The sequence below is a fragment of the Hyperolius riggenbachi genome, chromosome 2 (assembly GCF_040937935.1).
Source record: "Hyperolius riggenbachi isolate aHypRig1 chromosome 2, aHypRig1.pri, whole genome shotgun sequence".
In the NCBI taxonomy this organism is placed as follows: domain Eukaryota; kingdom Metazoa; phylum Chordata; class Amphibia; order Anura; family Hyperoliidae; genus Hyperolius; species Hyperolius riggenbachi.
This window is the reverse complement of record NC_090647.1, coordinates 312,809,940-312,827,435: the sequence shown is the minus strand read 5'-3', so window position 1 is coordinate 312,827,435 and position 17,496 is coordinate 312,809,940. Positions and strand designations below refer to the sequence as shown.

General features: G+C 42.7%; 1 protein-coding gene across 1 annotated transcript in view; it reads right to left on the bottom strand.

Annotated features, from left to right (window-relative positions):
• Positions 1-1,633: 1,633 nt before the first annotated feature.
• The window catches only part of TMEM35B (transmembrane protein 35B), a 57,495-nt gene continuing 41,632 nt past the window's right edge, over positions 1,634-17,496 (bottom strand). The window contains exons 2-3 of the mRNA XM_068269119.1: positions 10,202-10,382; positions 1,634-2,210 (exon numbers count right to left, since the gene is read on the bottom strand). Coding sequence (XP_068125220.1) covers positions 2,080-2,210; positions 10,202-10,382 — 312 coding nt within the window. The 3' untranslated portion in view covers positions 1,634-2,079. The remainder of the gene's footprint in view (positions 2,211-10,201; positions 10,383-17,496) is intronic.

Sequence of the window (17,496 nt, the reverse complement as noted above, 5' to 3'; positions counted from 1 at the left end):
TGGAAACTCGTTTGAGCGGCCTTTCCATGCCAGTTCACAGTGCCGTAAAGGAGATCGGCGATCCCCAGCCTCTGATTGGCCGGGGATCGCCGGCATCTGATAGGCTGAAGCCTATCCTAGACGGCGCAGGACGGATATCCGTCCTGCGCAGCCCATAGCCTGCGGGAGAAGCAGGTAAGGGCAGAGAGGGCGGAAATAGCTGCGGAGAGGGGCTTTGAGGAGCCCCCCCCCGCTACGCAGAAATAGCCAGCGGCGATCAGACCCCCCCAGCAGAACATCCCCCTAGCGAGGGAAAAGGAGGGGGGGGGCTTGGGAGTCTGGTCGCCCTGGCTCAATCCTGATCGGTGCTGCGGGCTGGAGAGTGACATCCCCTGGTCCTTAAGTGGTTAAAGAAATAGGTCACTATCGCTTTACTAGTACTTTTCCTTGAGAAATTTGTTTTATTACATTAGGAAATAAATTCTGACCCTCAAATTACCATGTGTAGTGTACCTCATGATCAACATCAGTATCTGCCTTTGCTACTTTTTGAGGAGATCAGGTGAGAGCCACACACCACTACGCCGTACACACGTCAGATCGATTTCTAGTTTTTTAAAAGCTGTCCATCTGCTGCATAGGTTTGGCAGGAAGGTTTAAAGGCCAGATCGTTCTAACGATTTTGTATACATGTACTCCATTTACATTCTCCTTCACATTTGTTCACATAAGCATTAAGAAATATTTGACAATCTCATACACACCTTGTGGAAAGGATGACTGTTAGCAGAAATAATCCACCAGAATGAATTTTACAGATTGAGAGAAACATTTTCCGTTGTCTTTTGAGGTCATTAGGCAAAAGTTTTTTCAAGGATTATCTGTCGATTCAGTTGATTTTTATCTCAGGTTTGTATTGTTGTATTGATCTTTTGTCTAAGGGTCCTTTCACACGGTACATGTTCCATTGTGATCACACTACATCTCAACAGTGCAAAAAAAAAAAAATCAAAAAAAAAAAGAAATCACACTGTATTAAACATGCAGTGCGACTATACAATGAAGTATACAGTACAATGAAAGTATGCTTCTCTGTCACTAAACATACACATTGCATGGTAAACGCACAGCATGCCTACATTATTCAGTCGGAAACCCATTACACCGCACTCAATGGGAAAGCACCATAGGAATATATTTGCAACCAGGGCTGTGGAGTCGGAGTCGAGGAGTCGGAACAATTGTGGGTAGCTGGAGTCGGAGTCAGTGGTTTCATAAACTGAGGAGTCGGATGATTTTTGTACCAAAACCACTGCCTTGATTGCAATGCATTGCGATGATATTGTCCATCGTGTCAGAACGCAAACGTGCACAGTGTGAAAGGACACTTAATGATTTGGATAGTCAGTTGGGAGGGAGAGAGGGCGGTGTACGGTTTCTCAACTCTGCTGAATTCATGAAAGTTTTGGGTTTGGGGCACTAAAAGAACACATTTTATTTGATTTTTTAAATGTTAAATATCCCTGTTTTGCTTTAATCAACAGATTTGGAAGGAAGAAGGGTTTTAGACATCTGGGAAACTGTCCATACACTGCATGGAGCTACAGCTGTGTATCAGTGCAAACTACATCAATAACAGAAAAGGCAAGACAACTGTAGAAAAACTGGATTTAATCCTGGAGGAGAACAGTGGTCACTGAAATCAGATCATTTATACCATCCAAAGACAAAAAACCCCATTAGAGATATCTGGAAAGGGATGGCTTGTAGACACTACTAGAGAGACTGCTAGTAACTAGTTCTGCAAACCAGGCTGATAATACAAGTCTGCCGGAACATTAGTTGTAGAATATAAAGCACCTTAAAAATAGACCCCATAGATTTATATGTTTAAACAAATATTGGTCCAATGGTAGTCACTTGCACTTCTAATGCAAGCCAATTAGATATGGATTCAGGAATATTTTCACATTGAAAAAATTACCACTTGTAGTGGGAAGATGTAGATCTACCACACTGGATGTAATATGTAGAAAAATTGTTAATTTCATGGATCATGGAACGTGAAACAAATTGCGTTTCTGGTCAGTCTGTTTCTTCTTATGCAGACTTCGACTTGGATTTCTTTCCATACCAACGAACATTCAGCAACAAGAGAAGGCCCAAGCAGACGGCAGCTGGAGCGCACATTGCAAGAGGTTCTTTAAGCACCAAGAGGGTGTAGATTGCACCTGAAATGAAAACAAACACAAGCATTGAAATATTAAGAAGGAAAATAGTGCAGGGGTATGTAGCAACAGATAAAGCAGGATATGAAGGAAAAAAAACAAAACCAAAAAATAAAGTATTCTGATCTTATAGCAATAATTTAGAACATGATCAGGTGTTGACGTGTTGAAAAGTTCCTATAAATTGGAGGATATGTATAATGCAGCATTAGATTGCCGATTTACCTCATGCAACATTATAGCTCATCACAGATAGGCTCACATACCTATTTATAAAAAGCCAAAAAGTACAATCAAGTGCAGGGTTGCCTGTCTGCTCATGGCCTCCCCTGTAGTCTACTCATGGTTAGTAAGAGATAATCCTCATCTGGCATAACAGGAAGGGAAGCTCACTTCCCATGTGCACTTCTTTGTACACTGGTAACGCAGAATCTAGCGAGCATAACACCTTTTGATGACCAATATATCATAAGAATTTAAAGCAGACCTGAACTGAAAATCAAAACTCAAAATAAAACATACACACGTCATACTTACCTTCCATGTAATCTACTCATCGTTAGTATGTGGTAATCCTTGTCTGGCATCCGGCCAAACAGGAAGTGATGCTCACTGTTGGGCAATCTATGATGTGCACAGAAGCAGTTTTTTTTTTTTTTTTTTTTTTTTTTTTTTTAAATACACACACGTTACTATAGGACTTACATGACTTGTGGTCCGACACAGATCGCCACGTGGTAACAGGTATGTCCGTGCGTTACATAGGGCACTTCCGACGCAGCGTACCGCAACGTGGGTAGTCTGAACTACCCCATAGATTAACATTAGGCAGCAGTGGGGTGCAGTAAATTTAGTGTGTGAAAGGGCTCTTAGGGCTCATTTCCACTATAGCGAATTCGCATGCGTTTTTCACATGCAAATTCGCATAGCAATACAAGTGAATGGGACTGTTTCCACTTGTCAGGATTCCTTTGCGTTTTTCTGTGCAGAAAAAATTCGGATGGCAGAGCCATCAGAATTCGCATACCGCTATGCAAATCGCATACAATGCATTTAATAGGAAATTCGCATGCGGTTTGGGTATGCGAATTTTCATGCGAATTCGCATAGAAACAATGGAAAAAGCACACCAGCACTGCCATGGTTAAATTCGCATACATCGTCAACCATGCGACTTCGCATGAAAATTCGCATACACCCGCATGCAAAATTCGCATCCGCATGCGAATTTTTACCGCGGCGATTCGCACCGCACAAGTGGAAATGCAGCCTCAATGTTTCAGATTAAGCCAAGAGAACTAGGATCACTTTCTCAAGGCAAACATGCAGTGAACATATGAAAAACACTCAGGAGTTTAGTTGGAGAAAAGTAATCTCCCAGTGCAGGAGATGTGCACAGCTCCGGCAGCTGTGGCTAAAACAGACTGATGTTGGGGTGACATCATCCATCTGAAAAGTCTTGTTCACCCATCGAGCAGTACCTTTCGGCATAACCATAAAAAGAATGCAAGGCAATATTGGAACATTTACATTTTCTTGTTGCATAGACACATCATAAGTGATGCTATTCAAAGATATGTTTGTGCTCCTTCACTTAAAGAGACTCTGTAACAAATTGTTTATCTTTATTTCTTCTATGCTATAAGTTCCTATGCCTTTTCTAATGTGGTCTGGCTTACTGCAGCTTTTCCTAATTGCACAGTAGCTGTGTTATCTCTGTTATATGATCTAATCTTCTCTCTATAGTCGGCACAGTCAGGCTGAGGCAGTCAGACTGGAATGTGCAGGGCTGCTTGTGATTAGCTAGAAGCTGTACACACCCCCTGCAGGCTCTGTGTGACTAACACACTCTGCTTAGCTGAGCCTATTAGAAGCTGGTTAGTTTGTTTGTAAACACTGCCTAAAACTGGCAATTACAAGCCAGGTTTGCAGCAGAGAATGGCAGAAACAGCACAGAGGGGACCAGGAGCACATAATGAATAGAATGGTATGCTTTTTATTGTAAGAATTTCAGAGTACAGATTCTCTTTAAGGTGCCCATACATGGTACAATTTTTCATTTTTTTCCCCCCGATTAGATAATTTAGTTCGATTATTCCATTAGATCGAATATAAAGATTTTTCCAGCATGTCAGGTCCGTTTTTTTCAAGAAAAATCTGAATAACCTTTCGAATTTCTGGACCGAAAAAAAAAAATATTTTCAACTTTCATTCTTAGTGTTAGTCATCTCTTATAGGAAATGTCTTCCTACCCAAGTGATCACCATTTCTCAGCCTAATACTTGGATGGGGAAGAGAAACAAATGAACCTACACTGAGATATTATTATTAGTTTGGATCTATATAGGACCAGCATCTTCCATTACGCTTATATATTTTAGAAGCTGCTTTTTCTGCTTCTCCTCTGTGTAGTGATCTCCTGCATTTAGTACTTTCTGAGCAATTAAACAAGGATGAGTATGAAGGTCAGATGCTGTAGACACAGGGCAGAACGGCGATTCCACATCAGCTGCTCATTTGTTGCAGCTGTACGTCGGATTTCTTGGCTTCAGCAATTGCAATGTAACATTCAGGCAATTTTTGAAACCGCATCAGCTGTGCCACCCCTTCTTCCATCCTAAAGCTCCATACAAACAATGATCCTTTACGATTCTTTTGGCTAACAGTCTGATGTTTATACAGACACTCCTTGTCTTCTTCTCCTGATACAGAGCAGGCGAGTAGCGACTGGCCAAGTTGGATACTTTTGTTGCCACACAAAGCCTGGAGACTTTAGCGTACTTACTACAGTACTCTCCTAAAAACAGTACATGCAGCAGAGGCAGGAGCCGCAGAATCCATGAAAGTATTTGGACCACAGAATGTTCATACATGACTTAACACTGCAGGTCTATGCGCACTTCTTTGTACACTGGTAACACAGAATCTAGCAAGCATAACAGCTTTTAATGACCAGTATATCATAAAGGAATTTAAAGCAGACTTTAACTTAACATTTAAAGTCAAAATAAAAACATACACACGTCATACTTACCTCCTGTGTAGTCTACTCATCATTCCCTTTCTCCTCTCCTGCATCCTGTTTTGTCCACTGTGATGGAATTCTCCACCTTCCAATTTAAAAATGGCAATGACCCTGTAACAGCTTCCAGGTCAGCACTCTGTTCAATTGCAATATCGCCCACTTGAGCCATAGGGCAACATGGACCTTACCTTGCACATCAGTTGTCCTTTCAGCTATGACTGACTGACAGCAACTGATATATTTCAGTTTTGACAAAATCTTGTCAGAACTGCAAGGGATTGTTGTTAGTGAGCTTCTGAGAGGAACCGACTGCGAGGTATGCAATATTCATTTGCAGATACATCATTTGTTCAGGTTCGCTTTAAAGATTATGTGGTTACAAAGGGGTTAACGCTTCAGATCATAAATTTCAGTATTTCATGTACTCTTTAAATGCATTCTGAGCTTAGGTCTAATACATAGCAATGATAAACTCAAGTAGGTGAAAAATGAAAAAAAGACAGACATTCTGCCTCCTGTGCAGGCCGTCAGCACTCAGCACCTCTTCATGCCACACCACAGCTTCCAGTGGAAATACATAAGGTTAATTAGGGTGAGTGAAGAATAACACTAATCAAACACAGCTGCAGCTGGGCCATGGCTGATGAGCTGATAGAGCCATAAGAAGCCCTGTTTTGCAGGATACTGTGCCGACAGCTATTAGCTGGCTCCCCCTGCTGTGCTCAACAAAACTGCAGCACACTGGATCTATACACTTCACTAACAGGCAGCTCAGAATGGGTTACATATGATGCAATATTTATTATTTAGGTGAAGGCTGACAGGCTGCCCTGGGGTACCCCACTTCATTATTTAAACTGCTTTCTCAAAACTCTGCAGGTATTAATTTTTGAGAACTCTTGATGTAACTGGTATGTGCCTCCTACATATAGAAGGGTTCTGCAATATTTAAAAATATGGCTGCACTAAGGTTCTACCGTGTACTCAGAAGTGCACAGGAACTCAGACGCAGCTGGATGCAATACGCAGGGGTGATCTACTAACGCTGTGCTAAGCAGCTATGAACCTACATTCAGGAAAATCTGGACTGCATCATTAACAAAAAAGGAAGTCACATCATAGATTTGCTAACCATTCATGAGCCATTACTATGGGTAAATACGGTCTTCAGTCTTAACTTTAAAAACAAATCATACTGATCATCTCATTACAATGTCACCTATCAAACTGGAATATATTAGACAACACGTCAACAGTTCTTAAATGTGTTGCAAGGAAACAATATGGGCAGATGTAATGTTATCAGTTTTGACACAGACCTTGTGTAGCACAAAATGTTGATAAAGAAACTTAGCCGTACTGTAGAAACTATTTTTAAGTTTTGGATAATGTAAATAAATAAAAATGAGAACTCAAACACAAAAAGTTTCTAATTTCCTATTCCTGGAACCTATATGAACCTTTGTGGCATTATCCTGGAAGCTGGTAGGCATAGCAATAAAAACTAAGAAATGGTAAATACTTGCTCAGGATTTAGCTTCTTTCCCACTCTACAAAAATATTTTATTTTGGACACTGGTTGGACACAGTGATTTCCCCACTCGGTGTATGGACAGGAAGAGGAGAGGTTTGTTTTTTATTTATATAGCGCAAACATCCTCGGTGGTGCTTTACAGTGTATATAGCTTTGTCACCAACTGTCCTTAAGGGGCTCACAATCTAATCCCCGCCAAAGCCATATGTTTTTATATAACAACATGGTGCCGGGTCCCAGAGAAGAGGCGGCCAGTGGGGGGTGAAGACAGGAGCTAACGGACTGATGGAAGAGTATGGCAGCTGGACAGGTGAGTTCGGTCCACTGCCGAGAACTCTGCAAGGGGCTCACAATAACGTTGGGAGGGAGGCCAGTTCTGGGACACTGAGCAACAGCAACTGCACAGTTTGCCCCCTATGTGCCAGCCCTGGTGTGAGAATGCTATCCACTACCTTAACGTGCCACCCAGAGATGGAAGGTTTTCATAGATGGGGACAATGAAAGAAATAAAGATGCCTAACAGGTTCTAAACCCTTACTACACTACTCAAAACATCCAGTATGCAGTACTTCACAGATTGTTGCCTATGGAGCTGCGTAGTGACAGGCCAGTCACAGCGCTCATGCTAACCAGACTGCACCTACAATGGGCTCACGAGCATCACGACCGACCCACGGAACAGTTCTTTCTTCGGCCTTCTAAGTATCAAGATCTTACTTCGATGAGATGTGCAGGAAAAACGTTTTTTGGTGGAACTACCCAATATTAGGCAAGTGGTTTTAAGGTTTTGGCTTATCAGTGTATTCCACAATCAATGGCTACCGTGATCAATAGCTGGTACTGTTAATGCAACCATGGATATATTCTAAACATGTAAAAAAAACAAATAAAAAAACAAAACAAAACATGTTTAATATACATTCTTACTCTCGGTCAATACATGTACTCAGCAGTCTTGCCAGATAAGCTAGCAAGTCAACACGGCCTCCATCGCTAATGGCTGGGTAACAGTCAATTCCTGTACTCTGTTCTGGGAAACAAAATTATGCCAGCTGGCGATTCTTGGTTTACAAAATGTGTGATCATCAGTATTTCTTGAAAAAAAGTAGTAACCATTCCACACTTGAAAAGGTATGAATTCCACTTGAAAAGATTAAAGCTGGCCATACACTGGCCCGATTTGCGCCCGTTTCGACAGCAGATTCGATCACTGGGATCGAATCTGCTGCCAATAGTTCACGCTACACGCCGAATTTTGATCCATTCCATCCGATCCCGTCGATCGCGCCGTGCGGAAAACAACAGTCGATCGCCCGCGGGTAAAGAGCGCATCGCTAGCGGCATTCGAGTGCCCGACGACCGACGCAATAGAGCCGCATACATTACCTGCTCTTCTTCTCCGTCTCCGCTCTGGTCTGGTCTCCGGCATGCTTCCCTTCTTCCTGTCCCGGCAGGAAGTTTAAACAGTAGAGGGCGCTCTACTGTTTAAACTTCCCCCAGACAGGAAGAAGTAAAGCATGCTGGACCTGGAGACCAGAGCGGAGACGGAGAAGAAGAGCGGAGACCCGGGAGTAGCGCCGGCGGAGCAGGTAATGTATGCGGGATGGGGGGGAAGCGGCGGCAGCACCACCACCACCACAGATTGTGATCGGTTTCAGGCTGAAATCGGTTCACAATCTGTTTGCAGTAAAGGTGGCCATACGATCCCTCTCTGATCAGATTCGATCAGATAGGGATCTGTCTGTTGGTCGAATCTGATGGCAAATCGACCAGTGTATGGCCACCTTAAGCCCTGGTGCAGAGCAGGATCTGCCAATCCAAAATCAAAGATTAAGCTGGAGACGGCACACAGACATGTTCTGTATATCAAGAGAAAATAAATGGTTTTATGCCATAAAAAAAAGCAGGCCAATATTTCAAAGTTGCTAGGACTCCTTTCTTTGTCTGTGCATTTCATGCTTTGACAATCATCGTGTGACAGTAAGAATACCACTCCAGTTGTCTTTAAAGGGAATGTCCGAGCGCAGAAAAAACAAATCTACTTAACCGGGGCCAGGGTCGGACTGGGACACTAAGGGCCCACCACGAAAGCTTCAGCCTGGGCCCCTCCCCCACCTGATCCTCTCTCACCCATTTCGGGCTCACATATGCATGTAGTCTAGAAATTTTGAGGTGTGTGTGTGTGTGTGTGTCTGTGTGTGTGTGTGTCTGTCTGTGTGTGTCTGTCTGTGTGTGTCTGTCTGTGTGTGTCTGTCTGTGTGTGTCTGTCTGTGTGTGTCTGTCTGTGTGTGTCTGTCTGTGTGTGTCTGTCTGTGTGTGTCTGTCTGTGTGTGTCTGTCTGTGTGTGTCTGTCTGTGTGTGTCTGTCTGTGTGTGTCTGTCTGTGTGTGTCTGTCTGTGTGTGTCTCTGTCTGTGTGTGTCTGTCTGTGTGTGTCTGTCTGTGTGTGTCTCTGTCTGTGTGTGTCTCTGTCTGTGTGTGTCTCTGTCTGTGTGTGTCTCTGTCTGTGTGTGTCTCTGTCTGTGTGTGTCTCTGTCTGTGTGTGTCTCTGTCTGTGTGTGTCTCTGTCTGTGTGTGTCTCTGTCTGTGTGTGTCTCTGTCTGTGTGTGTCTCTGTCTGTGTGTGTCTCTGTCTGTGTGTGTCTCTGTCTGTGTGTGTCTCTGTCTGTGTGTGTCTCTGTCTGTGTGTGTCTCTGTCTGTGTGTGTCTCTGTCTGTGTGTGTCTCTGTCTGTGTGTGTCTGTCTGTGTGTGTCTGTCTGTGTGTGTCTGTCTGTGTGTGTCTGTCTGTGTGTGTCTGTCTGTGTGTGTCTGTCTGTGTGTGTCTGTCTGTGTGTGTCTGTCTGTGTGTGTCTGTCTGTGTGTGTCTGTCTGTGTGTGTCTGTCTGTGTGTGTGTGTCTGTGTGTGTGTGTGTCTGTGTGTGTGTGTGTCTGTGTGTGTGTGTGTCTGTGTGTGTGTGTGTCTGTGTGTGTGTGTGTCTGTGTGTGTGTGTGTCTGTGTGTGTGTGTCTGTGTGTGTGTGTGTCTGTGTGTGTGTGTGTCTGTGTGTGTGTGTGTGTGTCTGTGTGTGTGTCTGTGTGTGTGTGTGTCTGTGTGTGTGTGTGTGTCTGTGTGTGTAATTTTTTAAAATGAAATGAGCCTTCCCCAGCAATTCCGGCATCCTCTCCCGATCACGTTAATGCATAGTGGTGGAAGAGTCTCTTCCACCACGATCTTCTGAGCCCTGAGCACATGTAATACCAGGTGATTGGATAGCAGTGTAATTGCTATACAATTTTCCTGCGCTCTTATACAAAGTATAGGAGCATAAACGCACTGAAAATGCAGCAGATATGCCCTTTGGGATACCAAACAGCACTGAGACAGCACATTAAAAAAAAAATAAACAGCATTCTGAGTTGCTCTACAAACTTGTGTGACAAAAACAAAAAGGATCTTACCAATCATGATTATGCATAGTACAAAGTTGCTAATCTCTTGCAGAATTCGAGGACCTACGGCCAATAGGATTCCAGCCACCAGCTCCACCCATCCTATTGCCTGCAGATACTGATATGGATCCGGCTTAAACCCAAAGTCCTTCAAAGGGAAGACGTCAGCAAATTGCACAAACTGCGACTTCTGCATAGGAAACAAACATTAAAAAAAATAAAAATGTATCTTAAGCAAATTGCATATTATAAGAGCAAGACTATGAGGGCATGAACAGCTAAATGTGCCATTTCTTGGCTGTTGCTGATAATTTGGCTCCAGTCTTGTCTGCCTCACACACCAGTAACAAGTAAAACAGCCGCCTGGGCCAACATAAGTCAGCATACCTGATAAGCATGCTGCTTCTCAATACTTAATTGATAATGTATTAGGCCAGCAACCCATTAGGAACGATTTTCGGAGTGCTTTTGCGATTTGCTATGGCTGTGATCCCCCCACTTGAGTGATGTGATTTTATAAAAATCCCCCATTGCATTGCATTAGCAAGAGCTTTTTCAAATCACTAGCAATTAGAAAACGATCCTAGTGGGTTTCTGGCCTTAGAGGCAGGGGACCAGCACAACAGCCAGACAGGGGCATAATTTAAAGTTGACCTGAACTCTTGCACAGGTCAGAAGAAAAACATAGAGAAATGCACCCTGTAAGTATTTAGAGTGTTTAGCCTGTTTACTTCCCCCTCATTTGTGTCTAATCACCATTTGTAATCTGATCTCTCCCCCCTGTGTCACATGACTGCCTATGGTAGATAAGCAGATAAGCCCATTTGAAAGCACAGGCTGTTATCAATATGTCTGCTTCCATGAATCAGGAAGTAGAAACTGTGCAGATTTGTTTTAGGGTCTGTATCAGATGTAGCAAATACATGTTTTTTTTGTTTAATGGTAATCATGCTGAAGTGTATCTTTTAGAGCAGAGAGACGTTCTGAGTTCGGGTCCGCTTTACAAGGAAGTCAAAAATTATAGCCTTCATATTCCTTTCAATTCAAATCTCTTAATTATTTCATGAATGTATTCCATATTGTCAGCTGCATCTAGAGTTCCCCAGTGATATGACAACAAATCTGAACAGTTCTTACTAGATACAATTGATGCTCCAGAAGCCTTTAACTCAAGATTCATAATAGAAGCTATTTACAGCGGTAATTAATTTTTTTGCCTTACAATATTACATGTGACAGTTAATTTAAAATTGTATTAACAGGATATCTACTGAAGAGATATTAATTTGGTAACACAATCCTTTGGAAGTTTTTCTACTTCTTTCAGCATTACAGCCCGGGGTGGTCCATAGCCTCGCTAAGGTTTTCTGATATAAAAATGGTTACAAAGTTCTATACTATCCACTCTTGCCTCGTCAGCCCCAAATCCTGCTACTAATATTGGATGGAGCTCACTAAACTTCAGCAGGTTCCAGAGCTGGGCTGGAAATCCTAGCCCAACAACCTCCCATCCTCACCACACCTTCAAGCATGTGTCTCTGTGATGTTGGGTACTTGTGGCAAGAGTGGCTGCACGCTCACAGATCTTTGTTATATGCTTAGCAATTTAGGTGAATGTTTAAGCTAAGTTCACAGTACATGTTTGCTTATACATGGGATACAATGTGTGCATAATGCATCATAAACTCTGCATGTTATAACATGCACATCATTCTCATGCACATTTTCAGAAAGTTAGGATAGCGTGGTCCATTAAAACAAAGATATCAATATCTATCTATACACACATACATATACACTCACCTAAAGGATTATTAGGAACACCTGTTCAATTTCTCATTAATGTAGTTATCTAGTTATTTTATGCTGCGTTCATTGCGTCTCGCTCCGCCCCCTGGTGCCGCCGGGGGTGATGGGAGCGAAGACCAGCAACTGCAGTGGCGCTGCCTCTTGGAGTCAGTGAGAGACTCCGCCCAGCCCCACAATAGGATGGATGTAGCGTTGAAGCGCGCAGCAAGTGTGCCAGCCATCCTGTGTGACAGAGTGACAGGAGTCCTGGCCATCCTGCTCCCAGAATCCATCTCAGCTGGCACTGAGAAGACTGACCAAGTGACCAGCAGCAAGCAAGGCTCCCCATCCCCAACCTACCTATGCTGAGGGGAGGGGGATACAATCTGCTGCCTGCCTAAATACACTAAAGGGGATCTGCAACTAGTAGCCTAAGCCTATACACTAAGGGGGGGGGGGGGGGTCTGTATAATATAATATATATATATATATATATATATATATATACATATACACATACATACATACATACATACATACTAAGGGGGGGGGGGATATGCACATACACTAAAGGGGGGGGGGATCTGCCTACAAGACTAGCAGCCTATATACACTAAGGGGGAGGGGGGGGATCTGCCTATTATAGGCAGATCCCCTCTTAGTGTATATAGGCTGCTAATCTTGTATATGTAAGCAGATCCCGCCTTTAGTGTATATAGGCAGCGTAAATATATTATTAAAGGGGAGATCTGCCTACATATACAAGTCTAGTAGCCTATATACACTTAGGGAGGGAATCTCCCTATATATACACTAAAGTGGGGGATAAGTGGGGGATGTGGGGGGTGTGTGTGTGTGTGTGTGTGTGTGTGTGTGTGTGTGTGTGTGTGTGTGTGTGTGTGATATGAATGGGGGGGGGGCACCAAAATCTGGTTACACTCAGGGCGCTGTGAAACCTAAGGCCGGCCCTGGGTGTGGTCCTGGTCAAGACAATCTCCTGAACTCCAAACTGAATGTCAGAATGGGAAAGAAAGGTGATTTAGAGGAATAATATCGATCTATGCATTTATTTTTAAAAGCTGTATGTTGTAGCACACATTAGGACAAGTACTAGAAGCAATTTGATTCCTCACACAGCTGTTCCTCTCAGCTGTAAAAAAAACTGCTCAGTTTTAGATACAAAATGTATCTAAAGGCCCATACACACGTCGAATTTTTGCGAACGACCCGTCGTTCGCAAAAATCTGACGTGTGTATGGGCCTTAATACTGACGGTTCCCAGAGGGCTAGACCATGTCTCTGCACAGGGGAGTTGCTATCAACTCCTCAGTTTATAGTTTAATTATCACCTTGCTAAGAGAATCGTATTGATATGGTGGTAAGGGGTTAAAGATTCTAGCAATGTGTGTTTATTATCTTTGCTTCTCTTGACTGATAAAGATACTAATAATGCTAAATGTTAACAGTGGTCTGCCCCTCTCAGCAGCTTGTAAAGTGGATGCAGCCTGGAGTGAATCATCATCACAAGCAGGCAGCCAGGCAACCAAAACCAAAAACCTAAACACAGACTAGTGTTATAGCTAATTATATTCCTGCAATATTACAGCTCATTTAGTTACCTGTTACCACCTCAGATCAGCCTATTTCTCCTCATGTGTCCTGCATGCTGTGAGTGACACAGTGAAATATATTTGTGAGCTGTGTGAGAAATGAATTTTTAAGCAGGGATAGAGGGAGAAGGACCTGGGTGAATAAATAAAGTGCCCCTAGCACTAGCGGTAATGTGTACACTAATATAGAGTATTAAAAAAAAGTTGTTTCAATCGATAGTATTCCTTTAAGCAATTTTGAGCATGGCATGGTTGTTGGTGCCAGATGGGCCGGTCTGAGTATTTCACAATCTGCTCAGTTACTGGGATTTTCACACACAACCATTTCTAGGGTTTACAACGAATGGTGTGAAAAGGGAAAAACATCCAGTATGCGGCAGTCCTGTGGGTGAAAATGCCTTGTTGATGCTAGAGGTCAGAGGAGAATGGGCCGACTGATTCAAGCTGATAGAAGAGCAACGTTGACTGAAATAACCATTCGTTACAACCCGAGGTATGCAGCAAAGCATTTGTGAAGCCACAACACGCACAGCCTTGAGGCGGATGGGTTACAACAGCAGAAGACGCCACCAGGTACCACTCATCTCCACTACAAATAGGAAAAAAAAGGCTACAACTTGCACGAGCTCACCAAAATTGGACAGTTGAAGACTGGAAAAATGTTGCCTGGTCTGATGAGTTTCGATAGAGTCAGAATTTGGCGTAAACAGAATGAGAACATGGATCAGTCATGCCTTGTTACCACTGTGCAGGCTGGTGGTTGTGGTGTAATGGTGTGGGGAATGTTTTCTTGGCACACTTTAGGCCCCTTAGTGCCAATTGGGCATCGTTTAAATGCCACAGGCTAGCTGAGCATTGTTTCTGACCATGTCCATCCCTTCATGACCACCATGTACCCATCCTCTGATGGCTACTTCCAACAGTATAATGCACCAGGTCACAAAGCTCAAATCATTTAAAATTGATTTCTTGAACATGACAATGAGTTCACTGTATTAAAATGGCCCCCATAGTCACCAGATCTCAACCCAATAGAGAATCTTTGGGATGTGATGGAACGGGAGCTTCGTGCCCTGGATGTGCATCCCACAAACCTCCATCAACTGATAGATGCTATCCTATCAATATGGGCCAACATTTCTAAAGAATGCTTTCAGCACCTTGTTGAATCAATGCTATGTAGAATTAAAGTGGATCCGAGATGAACTTTTACTCATTGCATAATTGTGTCCCTTTCCTATAGTTTATAGGGCATTCCGTAAGCAAAATACTTTTTTGTTTTTGTTTTAATAGTTTAATTCCCTATAAACTAAAAAAGCCACGCCCACAGCCCTCAGAGTGCCAAGGCACTTTCAGACAATAGCAAGGGCTTACAGGAGTTCAGTTTGGGCAGGAGGAGGGGAAGGTGTTACTAGCCATTGATTTCAAAGGCAGAGGGGAGGAGGGAGGAGAGGGGACTGAATTTACACACAAGAAATCTGATACCATCTCCAGCTCTTAGCCTGTGACAATATGACAAAAAGAACATGGCTGCCCTCATTGTATCACAGGAATAAATAATCATACACTTTTTAAACTTTTGCAGCTAGATGTGCTGTGTAAACTATCTAAACTTTAGATAAGATATATAGACAAGTTACTTGTTATAGTTAGTGTTTCATCTCGGATCCGCTTTAAGGCAGTGCTGAAGGCGAAAGGGGGTCAAACACCGTATTAGTATGGTGTTCCTAATAATACACACACACACACACACACAATTAGATTTGTAGAAATTAGACTACCTCCTTCTAGTCAAATGAAGAAGAGCAGAGTTTTTGAAGAGCGGAGAAGCACATTAAAATCATTTGTGCCTAAGTGGGAAGAAGGGATTAGGGCTTGTTCACACGAAGGGCGCTTTTGGGGTTTTTTAAGCGCCGTCAATTTTCAACATCGCCTTAAGGTTCCCTGCACACTGCAAATCCGATTTGCGATTCTGGTTTTCCCTGGATGCTATCAAAAGAAAAAAACGCAGAAAAAAATGCAGCATGCAGTACCGATTAAAAATCGGAAATCAGAATCACATGTGAAAAACTATTAATAATCGAAATCGGAATCGCATGTAGTGTGCAAGAGGCCTAAAAGCGCCTGTGCAATGATTCCCTATGAGACCGTTTACATCTGAGCGGTTCGATTCCGATCCAAATCGCTGCCTGTACCATTTTCAGGGCGATTTGCCTCAATGGAAGGTGTAGGGAAATCGCAAAGCGCTTGAAAAAGCACTTTGTATATCGATTTCCCCATCACTTTCATGAATAAATACATTGTATTTATTCATTTCTGGGTGAAAGTTCACTTCCTGGCTGACATCAGGAAGTGAAAAAACGAATCACTCTGCAAAAGCGCTTAGAAAAGGGCTTTACAAAAAATCCCTAACACACAGGTGAGCGCTTAGGGAGAAATAGAAAAAAAAAAAAAGAAATTGAACACAGGAAGCTTTTTGAATGATCTCTGAAAATGTGTGTATGGATGTATATGGATGTATTTTGAAGACTAGAAAGGGAATTGTGGGCAAGAGCAATGGTGCCCATACAGGATACAATTTATTTCTTTTTTCGTTTAGATAATTAATTTCAATTATTCCGTTAGATAGAACATAAAGATTTTTCCAGCATGTCCGATCGAATTTTTATCGAAACAAACAAAAACTGGACAATTGTTCGTCAAAGGGATTCTTTATGACTCATTTGATTCGATCGTTTTGGTTGAATAAATGGGAAAATTTAATGTTTTTATTGTAAAGTGTATGGGTACCATAAGATATTTGAACTGGGTCTTATATCTGATAAACAACTAACAGAGGGGCTAACAGAGGGTCTATGAGAAAGAAAAAAAAAATGGATAAAAGAAAAGCGGCTGATTCCAGGAAGGAATGGGGAGGAGCAAACTGGTTCACTGGTTGACAACAGTCCAGTCCAGATAGAGAGATATATATATATATACATAAATATACACACACACACAAAAACACACACACTAGAAAAGAATCCCTATACAGTATAGTAAACTCCAAGGGACCAGGAAAAGTAGTTTACTATAGGTTTATTATATCAGAATTGGTCAAACATTGTGTATATGTATGTGTGTGTATGTGTGTGTATGTGTGTGTATGTGTGTGTATGTGTGTGTATGTGTGTGTATGTGTGTGTATGTGTGTGTATGTGTGTGTATGTGTGTGTATGTGTGTGTGTGTGTGTATGTGTGTGTGTGTGTGTGTGTGTGTGTGTGTGTGTGTGTGTGTGTGTGTGTGTGTGTGTGTGTGTGTGTGTGTGTGTGTGTGTGTGTGTGTGTGTGTGTGTGTGTGTGTGTGTGTGTGTGTGTGTGTGTGTGTGTGTGTGTGTGTGTGTGTGTGTGTGTGTGTGTGTGTGTGTGTGTGTGTGTGTGTGTGTGTGTGTGTGTGTGTGTGTGTGTGTGTATATATATATATATATATATATATATACATATACATATACATATATATATATATATATACACACACACACACACATTTAGGCGAGGTCCACACTTGTCCGTGTGCAGATCAGATCAGTTTCTAACCCTTTTTCTAATTTTTTTTCTCCCCCGTTTTCTGCAAAATGGCATTTTGCAGCAAACGTTTCCAGTCCATGGAAACGTACCCCCATGGAGAGGGGGCCACCATGCTGAAGGGGGTAGCAGGCAGGAAGAGGGCCAGCATGCACAGCGGCGAGGAGGGGAGTCTTCCCCCCCCCCCCTCGATGCCCCACTCCCCCTCCAGCTAGTTTAATTCATAAAATCATTTGAAATCAATTTGCCAGCAAGTGGGGAACTTACTTCCTTGCGCTCCACCACTCACGTCACTTCATGCAATACCGTCCAATGAAGTACAGAGGGCGGCATTGCAGTAAG